General features: G+C 44.2%; 1 protein-coding gene across 2 annotated transcripts in view; it reads right to left on the reverse strand.

Moving 5' to 3' along the window:
• Window positions 1-420: 420 nt before the first annotated feature.
• Window positions 421-20,282, reverse strand: part of SDR16C5 (short chain dehydrogenase/reductase family 16C member 5) — a 63,275-nt gene continuing 43,413 nt past the window's right edge. For both annotated transcript variants that reach the window (XM_073679320.1, XM_073679319.1), the window contains 4 exons: window positions 16,303-16,402; window positions 3,354-3,498; window positions 1,153-1,278; window positions 421-1,044 (listed from right to left, as the gene is read on the reverse strand). In XM_073679320.1, coding sequence (XP_073535421.1) covers window positions 951-1,044; window positions 1,153-1,278; window positions 3,354-3,498; window positions 16,303-16,402 — 465 coding nt within the window. In that variant the 3' untranslated portion in view covers window positions 421-950. The remainder of the gene's footprint in view (window positions 1,045-1,152; window positions 1,279-3,353; window positions 3,499-16,302; window positions 16,403-20,282) is intronic.

Here is a 20,282-nt window from a genome sequence, read left to right on the forward strand (position 1 = left end):
TCCGGCCACCTGCGCAGTGAGGCTGTGTGGTCACACAGCCTCACTGCGCATGCGTAGGAATAAAGCATCATAGTGCATGCGCAGTGCAGCTGCGAACTACACAGCTTCACTGCGCAAGCGCTATGATGCGCTATTTTCCCGGCGCATGCGCAATGAAGCTGGTAATAACACAGCCTCACTGCGCAAGCGGCCAGACATATACAAGTGCGCATGTGCCCCACAATAATACCGCTTGCTGGGAGCAGGATTCAAATACATGGGCGGAGCCAGCAGTGACTGAATGCCACGACCGCCCATGACTGAATATGAGAAACACACCCCTATGACTGAAAACGCAGGTAGGAGCTAAGTATATTAAACGTTATAAAATCATTATAGCTGCACCAATTTTCATGAAAACAGCTTGTTAGTGATGCACATTGCATCACTAAGAACGCTATGGGGGCAGTGTAGAGGGCAGCTAGGACGCTACAGGTTCCCTTTAACTTTGTGTTGCCGGGTTTTCCATTTTCTACAGCTCAAATCTGCAAGGTTGCAACCTAATGCCCTTCATATTAATGCAGGTGATTGAGCTAGATCTGAAGAAAAAAACAAAACAAAAAAACATCTGTGTAGATTCAGCAGTGATTAATATAAAAATTCTGTAAAGAAAAACAAAAAAAGGGACAGAAAAAAAATTTAAATCACAACAATATCAAAAATTATTCACCTGTAAGTACAAAATGGTACATTTAAACATGTTCTTTTTGGTATGAAAACAATGTTAAACTTTCTGGAGTTTCCTTTACAGGTGCATAGAATCCCAATGCAAAATAAAAAGATTAGACAAATTTAATTACATTTTATCAAAGTGAAACTTTAGAGTCCTTTTGGGTTTGAACTGCTTGATCCAAGTGATTATCGATTGCCTTCACAGATCATCCTAATGCTGGCAGCTGTGTAGGCAAAATTTAGTCCTTCTTGACACGACCCTTAAAATGATCCATGAAATGAAATGCCCCAAAGTAGTCCCCAAGTACAACTCCCAGTTTTGCAGATATGGTACTAAAAAGGCAAGAAAAGAAAGAAGGGGATTATTATAAAAAAAAAAATATTATATATTTTTTTTAATTATGCTCAGAATTTTCAGCATTATGTAAATGTATAACTCACTTTTTTAATGCAAATATGATGTAGAGACTTCGAGGCATCACCAAGTACACTTGCTCTTTTAGGATGGCATCAACAATCTTCTTGGTCGCATATTCTGGCTCTAATATTGGCATAAATCTAGGCCATCTTGAGGACAGAAAAAGAAAACTTCAATGAAAATGCTCCATGCATTAAGTTAATTTTTGCTACTTTATTCACTACAGGGAAATTCTGTAAAGATGATTTATTTAATGGATACAATAGTGCAGGTAAGAACTGGACAGGTTGCCCATGGCAAACAATCTGGTCACTGCTTTCATATTCAAACCTGCTGTAAAAATAGTAACCATCAGATTTTGGGTTTTCTATGAACGGTCAATACATGTTTGCAATGATCATCATTAACCCCTTTATGACACCTGCAGTAGATGCATAACTCTACTGAGAAGTACGTCATAAATGTGTAGCGTTAGGGACGCAGGAGCTCAGCCCATGCTATCTGATCGATAATCTACGAGAACTGAAGAGGATGTAGTCAACAGCAACTGAGACGTCCAAGTGCATGGCTCCCCATGTTGACCATCTTCGTACATCTATAGGAAGCTTGCCACCAACAGGCACTTAAAGGATTATTCCCAAAATCTCAATGTGGCCTTATCATGTACACCAATATCATTCATTGTTAAATCTGTTTTTCACATATCATTCCCCTAAGTATGCCCCATCAGTTGCCATTGGATCCATCATGCGGTCGTTCCGCTACTCCTCGTAGATCATGCGCAGTGACTGCAGTCTCTCAGCTGTTAGTCAGTGGAGGCACAGCAGACTATGCTGGGAGTGTATTCTATAGTTAGAATACACTATGCTCCTGTGCACTGAATGGTCCTAAACAGTACCCTTCTTGACAGATTTTACCTGCTACGTCAAAGTTACAGTGTGATTTTACATCACTGCTGTTACTGGTTTCCAGCAGAACTCCACTGTCCTGCTCTCTTCTTTGCCTGCATAAGGGAATTTGAAATGACTCGGTAGAGCCAAGCAAGGCTAAACTGTGTTTGATGCCTGCTACTGTCAGATAAATGATGCAAATCTGTAAATACTGTACTGTTGAAGATAAATCCTTTGCCATATGCATCAGAGGAGCATTTGCAGTTTCACATCACTGATCTGCCAGCAGAAGGCATCCAACACAGCTCGGCCTTAGCTGTGCCTAGTTATTTCAAGCTCCATGTTTGAGGCAGAACAGATAACGGGACAGCTGAGCTCTACTTGAAACCAGCAATGATGGAAAAACACCCACATGTAGCTATGATGATGTAGATTGAACATAAAATCCTTCAGGAAGACCATTCTTCTGTACACTGCATGATCCAGTACAATAGAGTATTGTAAACAGATTAGCTTGATGACTAGCCAAAATTTCTGTGGTGGAGGCTGCAGAGCAGAGTATAGCAGAGCTGTGCTGGAAGCCTGTGTGATTTTATTTTTGTCAGCCAGGTTCAAGCACAGTTTTGAGTCAACTTAGAGGTGGGTCTAATCAGGAGCAAACAAAAGAGGAATGGAAGGGTTTGAAGCACTAAGGAGAAGCAGTGTGCTGCTTAGAAATGCAGTGTAAGAATAGGACTAACCATTCAGCAATGTGAAACTGGATTCACAGTGGGGGCAGTTTGAGAAGGAAAAAAAGGGCACAAAAAGATACAAAAAAAGAATCTTTATGTTGGGCTTAGTCTTAGCAATAGGTATGCATTTACTGTACTTTGTGAAAAATAATGTAATTGTGGGAGTAAACCTTTAATACAGTGTGCTACAGAAAAGTATTTTTTTGTAGCTATGTTTTGGGATATCAGGCCATCACCATTCTCAGAACAACAGTCAGAAGTCCATGATCTGAATTGACTTGCGCCTTCTAATGTCAGGCTAAACATGTTTTAATTCGAGACTGTATTGGCCATAATAGGGTGGTGTGCATTCTGATAGGAAATTGGTGTGCTCTGCCATCATGAGGCAGATAATGAGATTTCATTAGCTTTACTAGCATTATTTGTCTGTCCTTCTTCATAAATCTGCTCTTTGTACCACTAATCCGCCTTGTCTTATTGATTAATCTCAAGCACTGCTTTGGGATTTTGAAGTTACTGACAATAGTTGCTTCCTTTCTGAATAAGACACTGAAAAAGTTATATATTAACATCAAATAATATACCAATACAAAGAGTACATACTTGGAAGTACATCCGTCAAACATGCCAGTGTTAATAAAATATGGGCATACAATTGTGGTCTTCACGCCAGTCTTTCCCAGAGCCAACATTTCTAGCCCAACAGATTCTGCAAAACCAACGGCTGCAAATTTACTAGCACAATAATCTGCAAGAGAACATATTTACATATAATTTAATACAAGGCAAACAGACATGAGGTGCGTGATCTAAAGTTAGAAGAAATGGACACAAGAGGACAAAAAAACAACAACAAACTTTGGCGCTGTACAAGTGTCTGTAGCTTGGAATCTTAGTCTGACCATATACCGCATATGGCAGTGATGCGAAAATGTGATGGAATGATGTGATGGAAAATAGCGTGCACAGTTGTGACCAGTTTTTTTTGCCTAGGTTGTTGAGAAATTTTCCTTTCTTACTCCATAGCTCACAACATGGATTATCATTAAGTACTATATATAATCAGTATACAGCAAGCTCCTAGGTTCCCTGTAAGGATGGATTGGGGGGTAACTTGGAGCTATGATTTACAAAGAAATGGAGGAACAACCACTACAAAAATATATCATTTAATCAACACTCGAGCCCAAAATACAAAATAGAAAGCTGTCTGAACAATCACAGAGTCCCCTATACACAGGAACGCTCAGCTTGAGAAAGTCAATGCCAGACTCCAATGGCTGTGGCTCATCTCCCAAAAAACAAAAGGATCAGCCATCTAAAATGGGGAGTTATGGATTATTCTCTCGCTCGACATCATACATAGCTGGGTAGGGTAGTAAAAGACCAGTTCAAACACTCACTCCTGGCCACAAATGTTCTGTTCCTGTGACAAACATTTATGTTAAGTTCACACGTAGCGTCTTTGCAGCGTTTTTCCGGCCGCGAAAACGCTTGGTAGTCGGTTTGCCATGCATAGCAATGCGAATTTGGATGTGCTGTGCACATGATGCGTTATTAACACGCCGAATTCGCATTGCGTTGCAAAACGCAGCAGGACCATTTCTAGACCGATCACGCCGCAAATTCGCGGCCATTGAGTTACATTGAAACGCAGCAAACCCGCAGGTAAATGTGGATTTGCTGCGTTTCAATTAAATTCAATGGCCGCGAATTTGAGGTGCAAACGTGCTGCGTGTGGTACCCGGGATGAAGAGGAGACTACAACTCCTCTCCTCCTCCTCCCTCTTTACTTTTTAAAAAAGTAAAAATATAAAAATAAACCTCTATACTCACCTGTCCGGCGGCCCCCGGCAGAAATCTTCTCCTCTCGGCGGTATACTACTGGGAGCGGGCTCTGCGGTGATGTCTGCGGTGATGTCAGTATCAGCTGATGGTCACCTGACCATCAGCTGATACTGACGGCACCGCTCAGCTGATCGTCAGCTCACTGGGGCTGATCAGCTGATCAACCTCAGTGACCTCCTGCAGCATGTATACTGATAGGGGGTGATTTTACACTCCTGTAAGTATACATTGCTGGTCTTCTACAGCAGTGACATCAGTGATGGCTGATGTCACGGCTGTAGAAGTGACACAAATAGTCGTGGGACACTCGGTGGTACGTTGATTGCGTTGTTGATGGTGGACAGGTGAGGAATATGGTTGTTTTTTATTTTACTTTTTTTTTTTTTTCAGGAGATTGACGGCTTTGCGGAGGCGTGTAATAAAAAAAAAAATTGTAGAACCGTGTGTTTTATTTCATTAAAATACTTTATTTTCGCCGTGTCTTTTATTGAAAAAGCGGCGACCATTTTACTACGCAGTTAGTAATGGGGGTGTCTTATAGACGCCCTCCATTACTAACCTGGGCTTCACGTCAGCCGCCAATACAAGGCTGACGTGAACCCCAACCCCATTACCCCACTTGCCACCGCTACAGGGCAGTGGGAAGACCGGAGGCTAATCTGGCGCATCTTATGGATGTGCCTTTTCTGGGACTGCTGTGGGCTGATATTAATAGCAAGGGAACATTGTTGGCTAATGGCCCCCTCCCTGGCTACTAATATCAGTCCCCAGCACTCGACTTTCCCTCTGCTGGTTATAAAAATTCCGTAGGAGCCCACGCCATTTCTTTTTAAATTTTCGGCTCTGTGCCCACGATCCGGACGTAGCAGCACTTTGGGCTTATATTTTTTGCTGCATCCAAAACATTGCATTCTATTGAACGCAGGTAAACCCACATGTGTTTACTGAACCATGCGAATTTACCGCATTCAATACATTCTAGTGGACAAATTTCTGTTGCGGAGACTAGAGACTCCACACGAGAATTTGACATGCTGCGGTCCTTAAAGACGCGCCGCATGTTATTTTCCACGGGTGATTCGCAGCCTCTGATGCACGCATAGTGGACATGGGATTTCTAGAGATCCCATCCACTATGCTGTAATATCTGGACGCTGCGGGATTGACGCTGTATAAACACGCAGCATCAGACCTGCAGCGGCTCCTGACTGTGGCCACGTACCCAAACTCACCCACAGCATGTAAATTTCTGTAGTGGACACGCCAGTCTTCGTTGCAGATTTTGACCGATTGAAGTGTCATTATATGCGGTAGATTCACATTTACAGACAACAAAAGTGCGGCATTAGAACACTGCGTTTTGGACACAGCAAAAATAAGCTGTGTCCAAAGTGCTGCTGAGTGCTGATTGGGGGGACATAGCGGCTAACGAACCAGCTGTGAGATGTTATTTCCTAGGATAAAACTAACAGCTCACAGCAGCCACATAAATTACGTGAATAGAAATGCTAATAAAGATTGGGTGAATGGGACTAGCTGACACCTAGCTCTTTTGTTTGGTTATGACAAGGTGTCAATCAGACCATTTCAGGACCACTTAATTAAAGTAAAGTAAAGAGTTAAATAAACACACAGACACAGAGCAAACACTTTATTTGAAATACAACAGACATATTCTTTCATCATTCAAATTAACCAATATACTCACCCCAGGTCTGATGGTAATCCAAGGTTTAAGCAATGTCCCACCAAATAACTTTATTTAGCTCCAAAAATCATTCATTGATGTACAAAAATGCTTCAAAAAACGCATGCGTTTTCCCAGCCAAGGAGAAGCAGAAACGCACAGAAACTTTCTGCTTCAAATACGTATTGTGCCCACATAGCCTAAGTCTTCATGTAAATGAGGCTTCAAGTGCAATCGGGGCCAGGCAAAATGCAATAGCCTGAAACTGTGCCAATCTCTGAGACTGCAAGTGCACATTTGTAAAAAAAAAAATCCTAGTAGCTTTTCTCAGCAATGGAGAATCCATTAGCGTCCAGAAATATATATTCAATTGAGCCTAATGTATTTAGTTAGACACGAAAACTCAAAACCCATGAGTCTCACTTAACTTCTTCATGACATACGAGTCAATCACATATTGGGTAATGGTGTATGTTCAGGTACTGAGCCCACTCCACACGGCAGCATGCTGGCTGTATTGTATAGCTGGCATTTACCTCCAATAGCAGCGGTTGAAGCCAACTCCGGTAGCTGCTGTTAATCCTTTAAATGCCACTGTCAACCTAAGGAGTGTAATAATGGAATTGTTCAGTTTCGGGTGGCCATGATTGTGGGGTACTAATAAGTTGTCACAGCAACCAGGTGCCTACTGAAGGCCCCCCTACGGCTACCATGTTGGTACTTTTGTGGGGGAAAAAAAAAAATCCCACACACAAAATACCATACATTCAAATGTACCAATACCAAATTGACTGTTACAACATAATAAAAAGATAAAATTAACCAGTAAATGCCATAAAACAAAAATCCATAAATTACAGACAAAATGAGAAAACAAATCCTGAAAATCACATTGTCTGATTTGGAAAGAATTTTTCAAATTTTGGTGGAAAATAAGTATTTGGTCAATTACAAACAAGCAAGATTTCTGGCTCTCACAGACATGGAACTTCTTCTTTAAGGCCGAGTGCCCACTATGCATTTTTCAAGCATTTTTTGCCGTGGAATTTCTGCAGCGAAAACGCTTAAAAACGCTTGGTAATACGTGCCCCATGGTCCCCAATGATAATTCATATGTGCTGCGTACATGCTGCGGAAATTTCCGCTGCGGATTATCATTGCGGACAAATACGCAGCATGTCCATTAATTTTGTTGACACGCAGCGTAATTGCCGCCATTGACTTGCATTGAATCGCTTAATATCCCCATCACTACATGTGCACATGCGGATATTAAGCGATTCAATGTGCAAATGGTACCCAGGTCTGGGGAAGAGGAGACTCTCCTCCAGACCCAGGAACCATGGTACCTGTAATAAAAAGAATTTAAAATAAAAAATAAAGATTATACTTACCTTCCGATGGCCCCAGACCTCCTCAGCGATGCGTCCGGTGTGTTGGGCGGCTCGCAATGGTCTAAAAGGACCTTCCATGACGTCATTTAGTCATGTGACAGGTCACGCGACCGTCATTTAGTCATGTGACTAAATGACATCGTGAAAGGTCCTTTCACACCACAGCGAGCAGTGCAAAAGACTGGACGCAGCGGAGAAAACACTGGGGGCCATCGGAAGCATGCCAGATGCATGGATTTATATAGTGTGACCACGTTGTCAAGCACTTTTCCAAGTGATGCTAAAATCGCTTGGAAAAGCGCTTCATAACCCGCATGCAGAAATGCATGCAAAAACGCTTGACAAACGCTTCTACCTGGCAGGAAAAATGTATGTAAAATCCGCATGCGTTTTTTCCTGCCAGGGAGATGCGGAAAAATGCATAGTGGGCACTTAGCCTTAGAGGCTCCTCTGTCCTCCACTCATTACCTGTAGTACTGGCACCTGTTTGAACTTGCTATCAGTATAAAAGACACCTGTCCGCAACCTCAAACAGTCACACTCCAAACTCCACTATGGTGAAGACCAAAGAGCTGTCGAAGGACACCAGAAACAAAAAATTGTAGCCCAGCACCAGGCTGGGAAGACTGAAACTGCAATAAGCAAGCAGCTTGGTGTGAAGAAATCAACTTTGGGAGCAATAATTAGAAAATGGAAGACATACAAGACCACTGATGTTGGGCTCCACACAAGATTTCACCCCGTGGGGTCAAAATGATCTCAAGAACGGTGAGCAAAAATCCCAGAACCACATGGGGGGACCTAATGAATGACCTGCAGAGAGCTGGGACCAATGCTACACAGGCTACCATCAGTAACACACTACGCCGCCAGGGACTCAGATCCTGCAGTGCCAGACGTGTCCCCCTGCTTAAGCCATTACATGTCCGGGCCCGTCTGAAGTTTGCTAGAGAGCATTTGGATGATCCAGAAGAGTATTGGGAGAATTTCATATGGTCAGATGAAACCAAAGTATAACTGTTTGGTAGAAACACAACTTAGCATATTTGGAGGAGAAAGAATGCCGAGTTGCATCCAAAGAACACCATACCTACTGTGAAGCATGGGGTTGGCAACATCATGCTTTGGGGCTGTTTCTCTGCCAAGGGACCAGGACGACTGATCCGTGTACAGGAAAGAATGAATGGGGCCATGTATCATGTGATTTTGAGTGCAAACCTCCTTCCATTAGCAAGGGCATTGAAGATGAAACATGGCTGGGTCTTTCAGCATGACAATGAGCCTAAGCACACCGCCAGGGCAACAAAGGAGTGGCTTCGTAAGAAGCATTTCAAGGTCCTGGAGTGGCCTAGCCAGTCTCCAGATCTAAACCCTATAGAAAGCCTTTGGAGGGAGTTGAAAGTCCGTGTTGCCCAGCGACAGCCCCAAAAATCACTGCTATAGAGGAAATCTGCATGAAGGAATGGGCCAACATACCAGCAACAGTGTGCACCAACCTTGTGAAGACTTACAGAAAACGTTTGACCTCTGTCATTGCCAACAAGAATATATAACAAAGTATTGAGATGAACTTTTGTAATTGACCAAATACTTATTTGCCACCAAAAATTTTAAAAAAATTCTTTCCAAATCAGACTGATTTTCAGGATTTGTTTTCTCATTTTGTCTCTCATAGTTGAGGTCTACCTATGATGTCAGTTACAGGTCTCTCTCATCTTTTTAAGTGGGAGAACTTGCACACTTGGTGGCTGACTAAATACTTTTTTGCCCCACTGAGGGGGGCTAGAATCTTCACCAAACTGGACCTCCGTGGGGCGTACAACCTGGTTCGTATCCGTCAGGGGGATGAATGGAAGACGGCATTCAACACCCGGGACGGCCACTATGAATATCTGGTAATGCCCTTTGGTCTCTGTAACGCTCCTGCCGTCTTTCAAGAGTTGGTCAATGACATCTTCCGGGACCTTCTCTACTCCTGCGTAGTGGTGTACCTGGACGACATCTTGGTCTTCTCTCCGGATCTCCAGACTCACCGGAGGGACGTTCGTCAGGTCCTGCTCAGGCTCAGGCAGAATCACCTCTTCGCTAAATACGAGAAGTGCCTCTTTGAGCAGACCTCGCTTCCGTTTTTGGGCTACATTATTTCTCAGACCGGCCTACGAATGGATCCAGAGAAACTGTCTGCCATCGAGAAATGGCCTCGACCGGAGGGGTTGAAGGCCATTCAGCGGTTCCTGGGCTTCGCCAACTACTACCGCCTCTTCATACCGCACTTCTCTTCCCGGACTGCCCCAATTTCCGCGCTCACCCGTAAGGGTACTAATCCCAAAGAGTGGCCGCCCGAAGCAGAGGAGGCCTTTCTTTCCTTAAAACAGGCCTTCTCTTCCGCCCCGGTGCTGCATCGCCCGGACGGCAACAAGCAGTTCTTCCTGGAAGTTGACGCCTCCTCCTCTGGAGCCGGAGCGGTACTTACTCAAAAATCATCTTCCGGGAGGATGGTAACTTGCGGCTTCTTCTCTAAACTCTTCTCCTCCTCAGAGCGCAATTATTCCATAGGAGACCGAGAGTTATTGGCCATCAAACTGGCATTGGAGGAGTGGCGTTACCTGCTCGAGGGGGCTCTTCACCCGGTAATAATTTACACTGACCACAAGAACTTGGCTTACCTCCAGCATGCCCAGAGACTTAACCCGCGCCAAGCCCGGTGGTCCTTGTTTTTTGCTCGCTTTGATTTTGTTCTTCATTTTCGCCCGGCTGACAAAAACGTCAAGGCAGACGCCTTGTCTCGATCCTTTCTGGTGTCTGATCTCGAGGAAGATCCGAAACACATCATCGATCCCGCCAGAGTAATGCAGGTGGCTCCCGTGAGTCTAAATCGTCTCCCTCCCGGAAAGACGTTCGTATCAGTACCTGATCGGGAGAAGATCCTTCACTGGGGTCACTCGTCTAAACTGGCTGGCCACGCCGGTCAGAAAAAGACCCTCCAGCTTATTACCCGGCACTACTGGTGGCCTACCCTGCACAAGGACGTAATAGACTTTGTTTCTGCCTGTGTGTCCTGCGCCCGCAACAAGGTTCCGAGACATCTGCCAGCCGGTCGCCTCCTTCCGCTTTCTGTACCTGCTGCCCCCTGGCAGCATATTGCAATGGACTTTATAACTGACCTCCCAGTCTCTGCCGGTTGTACGGTCATTTGGGTGGTCGCTGACCGCTTCTCCAAGATGGCTCATTTCGTTCCCCTGCCAGGCCTCCCGTCTGCACCCGAGCTAGCGAAAGACTTTATTCGTCACATCTTTCGTCTTCATGGCCTGCCCCTCCACATCGTGTCGGATCGTGGGGTACAGTTCACCTCACGCTTCTGGAGAGCCACTTGTAAACTGCTAGACGTCACCCTGGACTTCTCTTCCGCTTACCACCCACAGTCCAATGGTCAAGTGGAGCGGATCAATCAGAACCTGACCAGTTACCTCCGGCACTTCGTTAATGCCCATCATTCAGACTGGGTGGATCTCCTACCATGGGCAGAGTTCTCTTATAACAATCACGAGAGCGAATCCTCCTCCAAATCCCCGTTTTTTGTAGTCTTCGGTCAGCATCCTCGGATTCCTTTTCCTGTCTCCACCTCTGTGGACAACCCGGCTGCGGAATCTCTCGTTAGCAAATTTTCCTCCATTTGGGAGAGTACCCGATCCGCACTCCTTCAGTCGTCCGAACGGATGAAAAGACACGCTGACAAAAAACGCCTGGATCCTCCACAATTTCGTCCTGGAGATAAAGTCTGGCTCTCATCTAAATATGTCCGACTCAAGATACCTTCTTACAAGTTAGGGCCTCGGTTCATCGGTCCTCTGGAGGTCATCAGTCAGATCAACCCGGTGGCCTATAAATTGAAACTCCCGGCCAACTTACGGATCCCTAACTCCTTCCATGTATCTCTCCTCAAACCTGTGGTACTTAACTCTTTTTCCAAGTCTACAGGTACGCCTCCTGCTCCGGTTTCTGCTGAGGACGAGTTTGAGGTAGAGAACATTCTTGCCACCAAAATGGTAAGAGGAAAGACCTTTTTTCTAGTAGATTGGAAGGGGTTTGGTCCTGAGGAGAGAACGTGGGAGCCCCGGGAGAACATCCATGCCCCGCTCATCCTTGCTAAATTTCTGTCTGGCCTAAAAAAGGGGGGGCCTAAAGGGGGGGGGGTACTGTAGCGCCGGCGTCCCTGCCCTCTGCTAGGCAGGGACGCTGTTCCCCTCACCTCTCTGCTCCGTGCCCGGCGTCCTCCTCCCGCTCTGCTGGCAGCGCGCGCTCCTTCCCGGCCACTGTGCTTAGGGCGCGCGCGCTCTCCCTCCCTCTTAAAGGGGCCGCGCGCACCGTCCTAAGGAGTCCCCGGCCAATGGCCGGAGGACTTCACCATATATAAGGCACCTCCTCCAAAATGGAGGTGCCCGAGCAATGTTGTTGCACTGTTCACTACTCTGCTTCAGCCCTCAGGTCCCGTTGCCAGTTACCTGCCAAATACCTGCCAGATTCCTGCCAGCTTGCTGTCTTATTCCTGCCTGATATTCTGCTACCTGCCTGCTAGCCTGAGGTCCGACGGTGTGCCTTACTACTCCTGTCAGTCTGTCTAAGGACCAGCTTGCCCGCTCACCTGGGAGCGCACATCTGCTACCTGCCTGCTAGCCTACCTGGAGGCTCTGCCGTCACGTGCTGTGGCCACCTGCCTGTCCAGTGACTCCTGCCCGCTCACCTGGGAGCGCTCATCTGCTGCCTGTCTGCTAGCCTACCTGGAGGCTCTGCCGTCACGTGCTGTGACCACCCGCCTGTCCAGAGACTTCTGCCCGCTCACCTGGGAGCGCTCATCTGCCGCCTGTCTGTTGGTCTTCCTGGAGGCTCCGCCGTCACATGCTGTGACCACCCGTTTATCCAGAGACTCTCGCCTGCTCACCTGGGAGCTCACGTCTACCATCAGCCGCCACAGGTCGTACCAACCCTTTACCCAGAGACTGCCCCGGTCACTTGCCGTGACCATCTGCCCGTTCACCCAGAGACTGCCCCGGTCACTTGCCGTGACCATCTGCCCGTTCACCCAGAGACTGCCCCGGTCACTTGCCGTGACCATCTGCCCGTTCATCCAGAGACTGCCCCGGTCACTTGCCGTGACCTCCTGCCCGTTCTTCTAGAGACTGTCCCGGTCACCTGCTGTGACTGCCTGCCTGGTCGCCACCCGCTCCCTTACAAGGACCGCCCCCTTGTATAGTAGCTCAGAGGTTCCGCCTCCCAGACCCGTTACACCATATACCAATAAAAATGGTCGCCACGGACGTAGAAGGGGTTCAATAGCTAGTCTCTATATACACACACACACACACACACACACACACACACACACACACACACACACACACGTTATGGTTCTTAGAAGCGACGAAAATAAAAGCGCAAAAATGAAAGGTTTTTCTGCTGTCCACCTTCCTGACTGCAGCTTATTGAATCCTAAAAATGTGCAATACGCATGCGGCCAAGATTCTACTTTGTTTGCCTACTGGAGCGGTCGTTGAGCATATGAAGGCGGAAGAAAAGCAAATGGGAGGCCGAACTGCACTTGCTTTAATCTTTTTAAATGGTGTAGTTGAGATAAGTGGGGGTAAGGATAGAAAATATATATTTTTTCTGAAATACTTCTATATAGAGGAGCTCACTACTCTGGCTGAGGTGCCAGGTGTTGGCTATGACAATCTGCCGTTACCAGCTCTGTAAACAGTCAGACGTAAACTGTGTATGCAGCGGACAGCACAGCTCGGTCACACTGTTTAGTGGCCGTTCCTGGGTACTGCAGAGCAGCTCTTGTTCATCCAACTAATGATAATTAAATATAAGCTGATCTGTGCTACCCACTGAACAGTGACGGAGCTGTAGTGTTTTACTCCATATACTGTTTACATCCCGGCTTATAGCAGATGATCGCTGGGGGTGCCAGGTGTTGGAACCCCACCTTCTGATGTTAGAAAAGCACTCCCATGAAACTTATGCCTTAAACCTGTGTAAATGTTTATGTAATGAAGTGCAAATGTGTTAATATACGTTACTTACTGATCGCAGTCTTTTCCTGTTTACAGCACTGCTCTGCTCCTCTTCTCAGTCACGTGACCTATATTCTGACTATGTGTGAGCCGGATGTCACTTTTACAGTGTAAGCCTATGAAGTGTCAGAACGAAGCTCCATATGCTAAAATTGTAAAAGTGACTTCTGGGTCACACACAAACCCCATTGTAATCCAGCGAGTGAGAATTGCAGTTACTTGACCCAGAAAAGGATCGGAGCGAAGCTGGAAAAGGGGACGATTGCATCAGTAAGTATATTATTGCACTTATCACTATGTTACATACACATTTACACAGGTTTATGGTATGAAATTTTCATGGGAGTGCTTCTTTGATGACCTATTTTAAAGGATACGTCATCAGTATCATAGTAGTGGACAACCATGTTAAGCAAGTGACTAATCTATACATCTCTTTTGAATCTGATGAGGTTGGTGTACTTATATGAGAATAACTGTATACATCTAAAATTAAGAGGTGTATTCTGTGTCTCCAGCAAGAACAATAGAACAAGACTAAAATGTTCAGTTTAATGTTGGGCAGGGGAACTTTCAAAGGATTATGCAGATATGGATTTTCTAAATAATTATACGAGCCTCAGATATAAGGCTTCTGATAATGTATGCAGTTTGCATTGCCAAGTCTGATAACATTATTCGTTTAAGAGTCTAAGGGACAAGGACGAGTAAAACAACCAGTGACACAGGTTTTATAGGACAAGTCATCCTACACTTTGCTCTGCATTTGTGGCTTATGTACTTTAGCCTTGACATAACTTTGCATGATAAGATATTCGTTGCAATGATATCAAAGGTCACTTTTTTTTTTTTTTTTTTTTTTTACTAATCCCAGTCTGCAAGCAACACAATTTACTGATAAGGTCTTCCATGAAAATACAGAGATTCTCCTGAATCTCTAGGAAGGCAGATAAGAATTTTGATCCAGGCTACGACTGCACGAAGGAGCAGATGGGTAAGCCATACCTGTATTACATTATACAGTCCTAGGTTTTTGTAACCTACTAATAAAAACAGGCTTGTTGTTGATGAACACCCTAGTTAAAGCCGAGTGTAAACACTGAATTGAGGTGCAATGTGTATCTCCATTCAAAGTATAGTGACCACTGCCATGTGCTGCAGGACAGCTTCTATTCAAGACAATAGGAGCTGTTCTGCAGTAACTGGCAGCGGCCACTACGCATTGGAGATGCAAAGTATATAGGAGTGAATGAGCCGGCAGCAACATAGCTGGCTCCTTCAATAGAGGACACAGTCAACTGGGACACCTCCAGCCAACAAGAATGGTGGAGGTTATTGGTGCCATAAAAAAGTGAATAATAATAAAAATGATTAATATTTAATAAGTACCAATGATGAATCTACTGGTGGCGAGTGCTACCTTTTTCGATTGCTTGGAGCTGCGTAGTGCAGATCTGATCAATGTGCTTACATCCAGCCACTATGACTAATAAGCCCCAGGAGAGGTCATCACTATCTTGTGACCGGACAGCCCCTTGGAAGCATTTATAAAAGGTAATATGGAGTGGTTGTTGACAATTTATGGAAATACCAGCCTGGACAATTCTAAGGCCCAAGACTACGTCTAGAAAACAATAGGCCAAAATATTGAACAGTGGGGCAAGACACATCTCGTGAAGCAGTCATTGCTAAAAACTTTAAAAAAAAAAAACAAGAAAAAAAAACAAAAAACAAACATACAGTAGCAATGTAACCAAAAAATGTCTGGCTTCATAAACCACCCTAGTAGTCACATTAGAGCTCACCTTGTTAGTCACTGAGCAGGCACTTCACCCACTAGTCACAGAAGGCTTCAATTTCACCTCCCTATTAGTCACATTAGTCAGCCTTAAAGAGCAGCCAGACCAAAATCGGAACCCAGTGCACTGACTTGCCAGCTCTCCTGACCCCAGAGTAACAGCTTCATGTACTTCTATGCAGGTGTCATGCTCGAATCGGGAGAGCCACCAGCCAGTTCAAGAATTGCATTCCAATCTCCATCCGATTAATATGGCCATCTGACTGCGCCCTTAGTGATCATGGTATTGCCACCATTACAACTTCAGCAAGGAATCACAGTAGGACCTCCACCAGAAAATCCATTGCCTAGCAATGCATAGGGACCAGGTCTGTGATTATCAAAGTATATTTCAGGGGCTGTCCATACTTTAAAAGCTAGCTATCTATATGTACACACACACACACACACACACACACACACACACACACACTAAAGCCAGTCTTGTGGCATCAACATCTTGTGTGGGATAGTCATCGGTCAAGGGCATCACCGATCGACAGTAGTCTTCACATTCTGTCCGAACAGGAAGAAACATTTCTCCTCTTGTTTGAAAGAAAAGTGAAGGCTGCAGCAGATCAGTGGCAGCTGATCGGCTTCATGTGACCACTCCAACCATTTACCCTCTACTCCTTTTATTTTATGAAACTTATTGAGCCCAGAGTGATGTAACCCCCTTTAAAGATGAACAACCCCTTCAGACATTTCTCACCTGCTAGTCCATTGACTCCAATCAGTCCAGCAGAACTTGCAATGCTCACAAGATGGCCATGATTGGAGGCCATCATTGCAGGAAGGAAAGCTTTATAAGTCTAAAAGTAAAGAAACAGATATTTTTCCCACTAATATATAAAAAGATTATACCTGAAATCAAAAGCTTTTCAGACAAAAAAAAAATGCACATCTAGATATACCGTAAGTAGAGAAAGAAATTAGTAGACCAACTGAAGATCAAAGCATTAGATAATTATTAGTATCGGTAATAAAAAATAATATTATACCTATGGTGGTCTAGGCATTTGAGTGTCTATATTGTCAGAGGGAAAAAAAATCTCAACAATAAAAATATATGAATACAGTACAAGGAGCAGGATAAAAAGTAATGTCTGTGTAACACTTCTGACTAAGAAAATGTGTTCACTTGATCATTCCCAATGGCTGTTTCCATGGTACACAACATAAAATGTAATTTTGAAAATCCTGTAAATCTGAGCGGTTTTATTAAAAGAAATGAAAAACATAAAAGTCAGACAATGGCTCTTGAATACAAGATGTTATTGTGAAAAGGCAGAATAAGAACTTTTAAAAAAAACTTTGACCCCAAATCTGGTTTTCGTTGATGTGAGCTAGAAATGTGGCCTCAGTGGAGCATTTCTAACTCTGTATAGTCCAAAGGGAAAAAAAAAAAAAAAAAGAAGAAAAACCCAAATTGTTGGGTTTCTGAAATTTGTCACAAATATCCTACACATTAGAAAGATAAATACTTTAACACTGTGACCTTATTAACTGGGAAAAGGGGCAAACAACCTTTTCTGGTTTTGGGGCCACATTGTCTGACTGAACCAATGCGAGGAGCAGCAAGAGTATTAGCATCTGAGATATTTGTGGCATACTGAAAGTATATGTCAAATGTCAGATATAGTGCCACATCCAATTCCAGGTCTCCCACCGAAACAATGGGGTCCCCTTCCTCCCTGTCTGCTCTCAAAGGGGAAGACAATGGGGGTAAAGACACTTGCACATTGTCTTGTGTGACTTGTTAAAACTGCTAAGTGGTTCACTACACCCATAAAATACAATGATGATAACACCCCACATGCATGGCCAACTGGGAGTTCCAGAATCGCCACACCATTAGCACTCTCATCCCAGCCCCCGTACTACATGCCACTCATCTTCTCTCTGACATTAAAAATTCATCTTTAGGATCAGATGGCTGGGCAATATGTGGCCCTGGGAGCCACTAAATGTTCACCCCTAGCAAACGGTGAACAATGACCAAGTGAAAAGCTGTCCCGTCAAGTATGTTATGTGCCGATTTCTAACCTGCCTTTGTAGTAGCAATGCCCACGCCAGAAGGTGGAGCAAGTGACCCGGGCCACAATACAATAACACACTTATCCACAGCTTGTGTCTGGTCTGATTTCTAGTGGGCAGCACAGTTGCTCAGTAGTTAGCACTATTTCTTTGCAGCACTGGGGTCAAATCCCATCAAGAACAACATCTGCAAGGAGTTTGTATGTTCTCTCTACAGGGAAAATATTATTTCGTCTGATCACAGCAACAAAGATATGAAATTACTGGTATTAAAAGGTAACTTCAAATCTCAGAGACAGTAGAGTCTCGGAATATAAACTCATAATGACCTTTGACACCTTCAGAGCAGGAATGAATGTCACATGCATTTATGCCACTCTACATCAACTAAGGAATGTGCTCATCAGACCTGTGGGGTCATCACAACCCTGGACCAAGACACAGGACAATAAAACTTTCACACTCCTTATCTATGAACTGCTAAAATATTTATAGCCAGAACTGTTTCTCTCTCCCATAGTAATAGCTCTGCTTTCCGTCACCTGCCTCATCTATTGCATTATTTCTGTGTCCTACTGTGTATAAATATGTAACTCTTCAGATTTTGTGGTATATTATGCCTGATGAAGAGACCTGAGTAGTCTCGAAAGCTTGCAATTTGTTACCATCTTTTCAGTTAGCCATTAAATGGTATCAACCATTGAGGACTCTCAAATCTAAATATTTTTTTATGTTCTCTCTGTGTTTGAGCGGGTTTTCTCCAGTTTCCTCCCACACTCCAAAGACATACTGAGAGGAACTTTAGATTATGAGCCCCAATGGGGACAATATCTGTAAAACTCTGCGGAATATGATCGCACTATATAAGTAAGCATAATAAATAAATGGGCTTTATTGTGGTATTGTAGAGCTGAGCTGCCATGCCACAAACCACCTGAGGACATATGTACCACAAATCAATGGAATGGACTAGTCATGTTTCCTAAGTCAGGATAACACTTATAATTTTTATCTCTCTAGCGCCAACATATTCTGCAGCATTTTATTGCCTGTACAATTCCCTCTGTAATTTAAAGACATAACAGAGTAAACACACATAATTTAACGGATGCCAAGAGTGAGGGCCCTGCTCGCAAGCTTACAATCTATGAGGAAACAGGGGAGACATGAAAGGTAAATGTAAAAAGTGCTTGTATTGTATGGTCAAGTCATCAATATAATAAATTGGGTATTTACATAACGCTGCATGAACCGGTCACCAGCCAGTATATGTACAAGTACAGGTATAGAGGGCTATTAAGTGCATGGAGGGTGTAAACAAATGCTACGATGGACCAGATTTGGAAGAAAATTTTGTAAGGGCAGAACTGGAATAGTTACATAAGTGAGGTGAAGTGATAGGCCAGTCTAAAGGAATGCATTTTTAGGGCACTCTTAAAAATGTGGGTATTGGGAAATAGAAATGTCTGGGGTAGTGCATTCCAAAAAAGTGACGCAGCTCGTGAGAAGTCTTGGAGACAGGAGTGGGAGGTTTGGAATATTGAGGATGTTAGTCTTAGGTCATTAGCAGAACGGAGGGCACGGGTAGGGTGGTAGAAAGATGAGGAGGAGATGTAGGGTGGTGCTGAACAGTGGAGCGCTTTGTGGGTGAGTGTAATAAGTTTATATTGGACCCTGTAATGGATGGGCAACCAGTGCAATGACTGGCACAGGGTAGAGGCATGGGTGTAGCGGCTGGAAAGGAGTAAGATACTGGCCGCTTCATTCATAACAGATTGGAGAGGGGAGAGTTTAGTAAGAGGGAGACTGATCAGCAGAGAGTTGCAGTAGTCCAGACAAGAATGAATAAGAGCAACAGTAAGAGTTTTTGCAGAGTCAAAGGTAAGAAAAGGTCAAATTCTAGAAATGTATTTTATTTGAGGTGTAGGTGACATGAGCGAGCGAGTGATCGGATGTGGGGAGAGAAAGAAAGATCTGAGTCAAGTATAACCCCAAGACAGCGAGAATGTTGCTGTGGAGTAATGATGGAATCACATCCGGAAAATGGCAATATTGTGTTTAGGAAGGTTCGGAAAGGAAGGAAAAACAAGGAGTTCAGTTTTTGACAGATTCAGTTTTAGAATATGCTTACACTAGCATAGAACACAGCGGAGTGCTATGCGATATTTTATCAGATAGCACTCGGTCCAATGTTATACTATGGGGCAGTGCATATCTGCGATTGTCTTCTCATGCCAAATCTGCATGAGAAAACAATCGCAATATGCTGCAAGTGGCTCTGATAATCGGATTACAAGCATCCATACAAGCCTATGGGTAAGTGTGAAACATTGGACTGCTTTTGGATGTCATGCGAGTGCAGTCCGATGTAAGCTCAGAGACAATGGAGAACTTACCTTCAGCTTCTCCACACCTGCGAGAGAATCAGATCACTCGGATCAAACTCTGACAGAGTTTGAGAAGAGTCATTAGCATAGTGGCCTGATTCTCTAGCATGAGAGAATATATGCCAGTGAGAGAGTACCCTTAGATATTTTGGGCAATCACTGATATTTTGTAGTAATGCAGGAATGATGTCACGAGACAATGTGTATGATTGGGTGTCATCAGTATATACAGGTGCATCTCACTAAATTAGAATATCATCAAAAAGTG

The sequence above is a fragment of the Phyllobates terribilis genome, unplaced genomic scaffold (assembly GCF_046119375.1).
Source record: "Phyllobates terribilis strain yellow unplaced genomic scaffold, ASM4611937v1 Scaffold_4__5_contigs__length_816908805, whole genome shotgun sequence".
NCBI classification, from domain to species: domain Eukaryota; kingdom Metazoa; phylum Chordata; class Amphibia; order Anura; family Dendrobatidae; genus Phyllobates; species Phyllobates terribilis.